Raw genomic sequence first — 9,936 nt, forward strand, 5'->3', positions numbered from 1 at the left:
ATTGTGTGTTTATAAGCTTATGTAAGTGTTAATAATGGCATTACAAACACATGACCCACCCATTATGTCTTTGCCATGCCTTTATTAATCTTATTTTGTTTGCTTATTGATATTAAAATATACTTTATTGCTCATCTATTATAAGTTAACTATAAGTTAACTATGCTTTTTGCAACTACCGGATCTAAAGCGAGAACAATGCCTTATTACTTGTTAATTAATGGTTATAAGGACCTTATTATAAAGCGTTACCCATATTTACTATAAATTACTATAAAAGAAATTAAACATTTTCTGCTAATACTAATGATCAACATGAATCTTTACATGAGCATGATTAAATTCTCTAGACTTATAATTTCTAACATCCAATATTTTTAATGTCAATTTAAATGTATGCCTGTGTCCATTTCAAAATAGATTAAAATGCTGTGTTAGCACAAGGGAGTTCTATTAAAATGAAAACAGGGCTTTATTATCCCTGACAAAGTCTCGTATCAGAACTGCAACGAAAAAATAAACACTATGAATAGTTAATAACTAATAATTGATCAGTCGTTATTTTTTGTACATGAATATATGTGCATTTTTACATGCATAAATGGAGTAAAAAAAAACTCCTCTTTGGGTTTTGTGCTGACAAAACAAGACATTTAAAGACTGGAATCCACCTTGTTCACTACTTTTGGACATATTATCGACCAATTGATTAATCGAGAAATTAATTGTCAGTTTAATTGATGATGAAAATAATCCTAAATTGCAGCCCAACCTTATATGTTGTATTTTACAAGTAAATTAAAATGTCATCAATAAAACAAGCCAAAAAAGTTCATGCTGTTATCAGTATATTGTCTTAGATTATACACGGTGGATCTTTGTGAATAGTCAGTATTTTCAGTGCATTATGTGATATCCTGTAACTCAGCTATTCTATTACTTCTGTAGACTTTAACTGTGCGTGTCATTGTGTTTCTGATGTGTGTGAAAAATGCTTACCCTATAATCATGCAGCTGATTATGGTTCCCAAAAAAGCAAAGCTCAGAACGGGTCCAAGATTCTCAGTGAAACGTTTCTAGAACAGAAATTAAAATTAACACCAACTAAAAATGTCTGACAAACAGCATGCAATACATTCACCTAAATTACATATTAAAAAACAGCTGCACACACTATGAGGCAGTGCTGTATCACACTGATAGAGCATCCACACAGAAGGAACAGCCCTTTGATGATGTCTTTTTCCCTTCTCTGGTGCATGTCGGGACAGTAGTCTCACCTGATTAAGGGTGTAAGCTCCATGGAAGATGATGGGTGGCAGGAACAGATTGAAAAGGACCTCGGGATCAAAGGTCTCCTGTAAAAGACAGAGCTGTTGTGTTGGTGACTGACAGCGCTCCATGGGGAGCGAGAGGACACCGTTTACAGAATGTGACTGACAGACAGATATTGTTCACTTCAGCAGTTCTGTTTTGGCAGACAGGCAGCAGATCTTTTTTCTTTTGGAATCCCAATGTCACAATAGTCACCAGGTTCTCTGTCGTCCTTATCTCTCCTCTCTTTTCGAAAAAGAACCTGTTGCATATTGTTAATAGTAAAAAAATGACACACTACAGGCTTATATTTGTAGATTAATCCTTAAATATTTTTTTCCCTTTGTATTTTTTATTTCCCTTGGGCAATAAAAACATCTGTTTTTAACAGACCCCATCATTTTTTATAAAAATTCTCTACCAAAGGGTTAAGAAGTCACTTGATTGTATTTCTTAAACAGATAAAAAAAATCTAAATTACAGATTATTAGTGTTACAATGCTCGTAATTTGTTACCATGGAATTTGTAATCTCACCAGTGCTTGTATTATTTCCATGTATTTATTCTAGATATTTACCATTATAGTACTTAAAAAAACATCTCAGAAATGGTGAAAAAATCTAAATATCTAAAAAATTTATATTTATAATACACATCATTTATAATCTACATTTATTACTAAACGACAATTCAACCATTTGGTTGTGAGAATGTTTTTAGACAGTAAAATAATCTGATTTCTAAATTTATTTCAGCATATATGGAATAACATTGAGTGCATCAAATTAACAATAAAACATTATCAGAAGTTGCTTTTTTTAATCTCACAACCAATAGTCAATTTTAATTACACTGGCTTTACTTTACTACCTTTACAATAAAAGGACGAACAAGAACTTAGTAAATAACTTTACCGTTATTAGATTTTTTTCATATAAAGTTACATCATTTTTTAAGTAAGATCTCTGAAAATCTAATGTGAAGAAAGAATACTCCTTCCAATGAAAATTTGCCCATACTGAGCTCTTGTTTTGACATCTTCTTGTAAGATGGTGAACTGAAAATGCAAATTATTTAAAGAAACAGTGACATCTAGTGGATGCTTTTTAGCATAACACTCCTAACCCGAATGGCAGAGATGAGTCAATCCAGTTTAAACTGAACACATTTTTCAAATTGTACTGTGCCAAACAGTCAAGAGTTCATAAACAAACATTAACCATGTTATTGCTATGTTTGGAAATGCTAAAAATCCATTGAAACTTCAGTCAGACCACTAGATGGTGCATTACATCACCTTAGAGCTCTCAGTTGCCTCTAATATAATTACTGTGTACTGCATTAGCATTCTGTTCAAGTGCCCTGACTCAGACTTCCACAGCTGATTAAAGCAAAGTATAATACAAAGTGAGAAGTCTAACTGGTTGTGTCAGTGTTCGCCATAGAGGCTCTCTGCTATCATTAGAATGGGAATAAGCAAGGACCATTAGTATAGCCGCATGTGTCGGGACAATAGGTGGATTAACTTCAAACAAAAGCCAAGCTGCTGCTCACAACAACCTACATTACCTTCAAAACAAATAGTAACCAGAGTGCAAGGCATTCTTTAACACACCATGCACGTTCCCTTTCTGTTTCTCATCCCCGCCAACGTGATGCAATACAAGCCGCTCAGAAAGGTAGCCTTTCATGTTCTTCATCCTTGAATCTTTTTTATGTGTATTGTGGGTACATTCTGAGGATCAAACAGCAGTGATATTCAATTCAGATCAAAATAATGCCACTCTCTCCTGATTCCTACATCCCACAAGGTTTCTTTACATTGCTCAAAATTAAATTCCAGTTCAATTAAATATCAGAGATGTGGTGATGATATTTGCTGAAATAGGGTTGCAGTTACAGACCTTTGGAGATTTCGCTCTTTAAAGGTTGGAGCAGGCTGAATTAATATTTGGACAAATGGAAATAGGCAGGGCAATCTAAATGTCCCATTTCCAGGAAACAGTGCGATTTCGTGAACATTTACACATGTGTTTGAGTGGATATGTGGGAGATAGCATTTTTTTAATTATCGTTTCTGATGCTAGAAAGCCCCCTATAGAGTTTGAAGAGTCATGATGCTTTCTGGGTAATTTACACTTAGAATGGCTGCCAGAGCTACAAATTGCTCCTATCTGTCTGCTACTATCACCCGACTCAATATAAATTACTTTTTGTGCATGCAATTACCCACAGAGCAGAATATATGTATTTTTTCATCTGTGCAGGCTGTGCATGACAAATATAAAATGGCAAACAGAGACTAATACAGACATTGTAATCAATAAATTATGCATATGCTAGTGGTTTTATTCTAAGGGCCACCTGCACCACAGAGTCGAGGATGGAGGTGTGTTGTATACACTAATTGCCTCTTCAGCTGAGCAGCACTAAATTTAATCAGACCACAAACTTTAATGCTTTACTCCCCAGTGGCACATAATGGACTCAGTAATGCAATGAAATTCTTATCTCTCCCTGCTAGGTCCCCATATGTATCAGGCTTAATGGCGTGAAGGCTGCACAGAACGGTCTGACCGATGTAATGGCCTTTGTGGTAGCCTCTGCTGGTTTGCTAATGAGACCCCAGCATTCAGAGGGGCCAAAGAGTCCAAGCCATTAGTGAAGAGTTACACTTGGCCCGGATGATTTGCAAGGTTCATGGTTCACTTACTCCCTTTCTCTCAGATTGAAATATCGCCCTGAGATTAAGAAATACATTTTCAAATATGCTCATTCCACATCCTCTCACACTTGTTCGCCATCGTGTGGCTGAATCCCTGGCTCATTGGTCGGCTCCTTTGATATGACAAATCTCCCTGATAGCGCCACTAAGATATGAAAATGAGCCAGAAAACAGTAATAATACTAATGACAACCAGAAGCCCATGTCAAGGCTAAGGCTCTACTACTTAGCAGTGAAATTACAGTCTCTGACTAATTCCTATTAAACAAATAATTGCTGTGAGTAGTTTACAGCACTCTGGCTTCAGGACCAGTTGTAACATTTTTCTTGTTGCTCCTCAGGAAAAATAATAACACAAATATACTGTACTTTGATCAAATGTTTTAGTTCAAACGAGACCTTCAGCATTAAAAAACAAAAAGCTCCCTAATTAAAGGTTATCTAAGAATCTAAAATATTTAGTTGAAAACCCATTTTCTACTGGAAGTTTGTTATTTCAGAAATATAGAAGCATATTAGAAAACATGAGGTTATCAGTGCGGTTTTCACAACATTAAAGGGAGAACTTGCCATCTTATATGTAGATGTCTAATCAGCGTTGATGATGGTAAATGTCCACTGTAGCAACAAATTCCTCAGCGCATGCTATATGACAGAGAAATATATCTGTATGTTTCTTATCACTGCAGATTTCTGATATGCACGGATATGAAGACTTTTTTGAGAACATATAATGCAGAAAACAATGCCTAGAGTGACTTAGAGATGGTGTTATCACGTTTTTTCCTCTATCAACTACAGATGGCTGAAAAGCGACAGCAAACAGGTAGTGGGTGTGGGACATTTTACAAAGAATACAATTCTATGTACACTGTATAATATTGTACACTATTTAAATATATATCTTGTAAATAGTTATTTGTTTAAGAAAGCAGCCTTCTAAGGACCTTTGCATAGTCATAATAATGCAATACATCAAAAATGAATTAAATTGGGGACCAAATTGATGAATGTTTCCCCTCTAAAATCAGTATCGCTATCTGTCTCAAAGTCCCTTATCATTCAGGCCCTCGTAATGCACAGTCTCAGGGTTAGTTTTAGTGACCGAATCCAAACATCTGTCCACACTGACATTCATTGCTGCAGAATGATTTAAGCAAAGGCAGTAAGGGTCAATGCTTGATCTCTTCAGCTCACGTTCTGGTGGGTCCCCGATGTCCATATCCTCCCAGCTGCAGCCGCATCCTCCGCCTCTTTCTGCTGCTCGTCTTTGGCCGTATACTCTGACAATAAATACAGCTGAGTATCCAAATTACCCCGAATTTATCCTTATCCCCAGTGGCGGTTCTACACAGGGGCCTACAGGGGCCACTGCCCCTGTGAAGAAGCCCTTGGCCCCTGCTGTGGCCCCTGTGTCAAATTAATAATAAAATGATCAATTTATAACGATGAACAACGGAACAATTCTTGCCTATTTTCTGTTCAAACAATATCTCATTGTACACAAAATGAACCCAGAATGTGTACATTGTATACTAGTTTAATTGTGCAATAAAAGCTTTCAAATTAAAAGATAGTAATTGTGCACAAAAGTTAGAAATGTCATTGTCGTACAAAAATAGTTGTTATTGTTGGTAAGTCTCATTGTTTCAATCGGTGTATTTGTATCTTCCAAATATATTTAAATTAGATTTGTAATAAGCTAAAATAAAGGGTTTGAATGCTTAAATATCATCTTTGCCATTTTTTAAAGTGCCCCTCTGATTAAACACTGGCCCCTGCTTGGCCCCCACAGTAAAACTGGTCTAGAACCGCCACTGCTTATCCCTAATATCCTATACATGCATATTTTGCCATGTAACTAGTTTACATGCGATACAAGCGAAACCCGTAGTTCTTCCTTGCCTAAACCTAGGTCACTGTCACATCAATTGACAGCAGGAAGCAGGAAGAACAACAGGTTTTGCACATGTGAAATGCAGCTTTCTCTGGAAATATAGCACGCACTGAGGAAATTATTGCTTCAATCGACTACATTTTCCATCAACACTGATTGGATATCCACATAAAAGGTATTGAATTTATCTATCAGCATACCAAATGTTATGTCCTTTACAGTATAAATGCAACATAAACTAGTAAATAGATTAAATGTTATGCTTCCATCAGAAACGAAATGTAATCGGACCTCTTAACTGTGAAAAATAAATTTAAATTCAACCACTGTCCTGACAAAACCTCTGTTTAGGTCAGCAGGGTTCATAAACATAAAGTGCTAATTAAGCCCACAGCATCAAATCATATGCAGGAGTGCATCTCTGCTACATTAAATTAATGTCGTTGCTATACAGTATGTGCAGCATTTTGTGATTTGGAATGTTTTTCACATCATCGTAGTTCCCACCGCTTTATATCAGATAGTAGATATTTAAATCTATTACTGTGGTCTGTGTCACAGGTTGTGATGGCCATCTCTATCGAAGAGGAACAAGCTGTAGTGGCTGTTGAGATTACCCAACTATCTCACATCTTTCCTGCATTGCAGAGCAATCTGGCACCAATATCACTTGCAAGATTTTCTCATTATGGGGATTCTGAATGTAAACAAACAAGATGTCTTGGGAGAAACCCAAATTTCAAGAAAAAATAAATTGGGTTCTCTATATGTATTCACAGTTTATGTTTGCGGTTGTTGGCAGGAACATGCTTTGAAGAAAATGTTAGTATAAAGCCTTTCTTTGTTCATTGATCAGACCCTTTGTGTTGCTTTATCTACTCTATTAGAGTCTATGTATCTCGTCTGTTTATTGGTTTCTGTGTTCAGCTGTCTTATAATTTCCCCTTGTGCGCACCCCACACCTGAAAATGTAATCTCCTCTATCTGTTCCTTAATAAATCCTTAATATGGGTTAAATTGCACTCTTGCCCCATTTCTCTCTGTACCACCACTCTCTCGCTTCACCAATAACAAACAGACCATGCAAGTTATTTAGAGGAAAACCAATAACTAAGCACCATTAGAGGAGAGTGTTGATGTATATACCCAGCATACACAGGGAATAAAATATAGGTGTGATCAAAGGAAAGGCGATAAAAGAAAAGAAAATGTTATTTCAGACTGCATCAGTGGAATGAAAGTAGTCTATACAGTGCTGTTTGTTTTCTCATGTTCCCTCTGCAATATGCAGCTTTTTAAATCAAATATTTTATGAAGACAGGCTTTTTTTCCCACTTTCTATTAGAGGGTATGTTGTGTCACAATCTGTACCAGCTATCCACAGTAATAACTCACTTTTGTGACATGTATTTTGAGTGCAGATCAAATCAAATTAGTTACCGTATGAGGGGTTGAGAACGGCGGGCATCTTTGGTCCACTTGCCCAACATGTCTGAAATGGTGCAAGTGTGATGTGATGTTGACTGTCATGATGTGAGGAGTGCTGTTAAGACCAGCACAACTGTACACAGTTTCCCTGCCGTCCACATGTTCTTCACAGTCAAATGACAAGCACCTCACTGTTAGACCCACAAGCATGCCTGCAGAAGATTACAGAAAAGAAAAACAAAGCTGCTGTTATGAAAACCAAGAAAAATATTACAAAATAGAGCAGCAGGGATGAGTACATTACTCAATTAGACAATAGACAGAAAGATAAATAATAAACTGACAAATAAAGTGATTTTCAATGCAAAAATGGCAGAAAATGCTATTTCCAGCCTCTGGAATGAAGAGATTCACTGCTTTTCTCCGTGTTATATGATGTTAGACTGAATATCTTTGGGTGTTGGACTGCCAATATAACTTTAAAGTCATCATCTTGGATTTTGAAAGACTAGGATGAATATATTTCATTGTTTCCTGTGATTTTATAGACCAAACGATTGATTAGGCTAATCTGAAAGAAAAAAATCATCAGACAAATGATAATTGCTAGTGACAAAAAATATTTCAGAAGTAAATTAATGATAATGCAGCTACTACAAAGCAAAAATCTAGATCATACCTTATAACAGTCCCCTACAAGAGAGACAACAGGCACACAATAAGGACACAAATGCACCACATATAAGAAAAGTATATACATTACATGCTGCTGTAGTGATGAAACATTGTGAAACGGCAAACTTTAAATATTGCATGAATGCTGCTTGCTGGTGAGCCCTTAATAGTTATTGGTATTATGGAGCTACTAGCAATTATTGCACCTCATTTGGTGTAATGATTAAAAGGTTGAGTCTCATGCCATTTATCATCATAAAGCCAAACAACTACCCACATATAGCCTACAAAAGTCATTTATGTCACCTTTAAAAATATCCTTAATGGTGTTTTGGCTGTGAATATAAGCTTACGTGCACCACACGGATAGTTGTCGTTGTGTTAATTATGAATTTCCCTTAATAGGGAATATTAATAGGTAATAAAAATGGCGAGTAAAGCAAAATTTGATGATATGTCCACCACATCCCTAAGGCCCCAAAATTCGACAAATTTAACAGAAATTGCCTTTATGTTATCAACAAACAAATATATATATATAAAATCTGTGAGTGCAGGAAGTGTTGCATAACGGCTTCCGTACTCTTTGTTCTATGCTATCAGCTAAGGTTACTTACCATAAAACATTGCACCTCCAGTTTCATTGATAAGTTTATATTTAAACTGCTTTAACTTCCACACACTGACAATGGTTACAAGTGCCAGGCCAACTGCTGCGAGCCCCATTATTGCTGAACTGTCCTGTCTGTGCTTGACACTGGCAGACATCTTCAAACACCGAGGTAAAAAACTTCTCGGAAACAACTGTTTCACTTGTGATTCAATTCAGCAGCAGCAGCAGCAGCAACATCCGCAACAGAAGCGCACCGGAGCAGATGCTGCCTTTAGTGCTGCTTGGAAATCTCAGTTTTCCTCTTTCACATGTTAGTGGAAGAGCCCCACATTAATGGAATACAACTAAATTGATAATGTAGTAAAGATATTCTAGTGAGCACAGGTTTATTTGTACAAACCAGGAGATACAAAAACAATGCAACACAGTATATAAGGCGTGCTCCAAGTAAAATGCAAAAAATGATGAAACATAACTGAACAAGGTAATCATAGTCTTTGATGGCAAAGTTATAGCCATGTAAAAACACGATACATCGGATTTCCCACGGCTGATGCTATATCTTTACTATTCTTTAAAATAATTACGGCATTTCCCAAAGCATGTTAATGCATCATACTTAAGGTATCAGCCTAGGCCTATATTTTTCCAGCAGATGGCAGTGACTGCAAACTAATGCACGCTGTTCTTGTTGGCGCTGACTGTGAGGGGCCGGCACATTGGATTTCCACTGTGTCCCTTAGCTGTAAGTGAATCAGTCACGGGCCTTAATTAGAAGTTAATTAATTGATTATTCCTTTGGATGAAATTGCATATTTTGTTCTATTATTTACTTCGATTGTTGTAGGCTAGGGACATAATTTAAATGCAATGACCTTTGAAAATGCCTAGAAATATGTCAATCAGTGTTGCCCCGAGGCTGGAAAATTAAACACTGAACTTAACACTGTGAAATTAGGCCCACTGGTCCTATTACACATGCAGCTGACTGTGTATAGACAGGTCCAACTTTCATCTGATTATGCTGTCTGATAAGGAAAAACCAAGGGCTGGCTCACAACCAAATTAAATATTCATGAACAGTTGTCTTTGCATCCCCCTATGTTTTGATTATTTTTGCAGGATGATATTGTCATAATCAGGTGCCACTCTTTTTCTCAAGTTGCGGCCAAATGTTTCTATAAAAATGCTTCATTTCTGCAGCGAAGGACTCGGACTTGTATAACATCTCTTTATATCAACAGTATTTTGTTAACATGAGCGATTCAGTTTCCTTTGTTTTT

The 9,936-nt window shown here is 36.5% G+C and overlaps 1 protein-coding gene across 1 annotated transcript in view; it reads right to left on the reverse strand.

Moving 5' to 3' along the window:
* The window catches only part of LOC131962431 (sodium/hydrogen exchanger 9-like), a 73,320-nt gene extending 64,478 nt beyond the window's left edge, over window positions 1-8,842 (reverse strand). Inside the window, 4 exon segments of the mRNA XM_059327432.1 lie at window positions 1,000-1,076; window positions 1,281-1,358; window positions 7,378-7,577; window positions 8,658-8,842. Coding sequence (XP_059183415.1) covers window positions 1,000-1,076; window positions 1,281-1,358; window positions 7,378-7,577; window positions 8,658-8,808 — 506 coding nt within the window. The 5' untranslated portion in view covers window positions 8,809-8,842.
* Between the last annotated feature and the right edge of the window lie 1,094 nt (window positions 8,843-9,936).

Source organism: Centropristis striata, chromosome 23 (genome assembly GCF_030273125.1).
Source record: "Centropristis striata isolate RG_2023a ecotype Rhode Island chromosome 23, C.striata_1.0, whole genome shotgun sequence".
Classification (NCBI taxonomy): Eukaryota; Metazoa; Chordata; class Actinopteri; order Perciformes; family Serranidae; genus Centropristis; species Centropristis striata.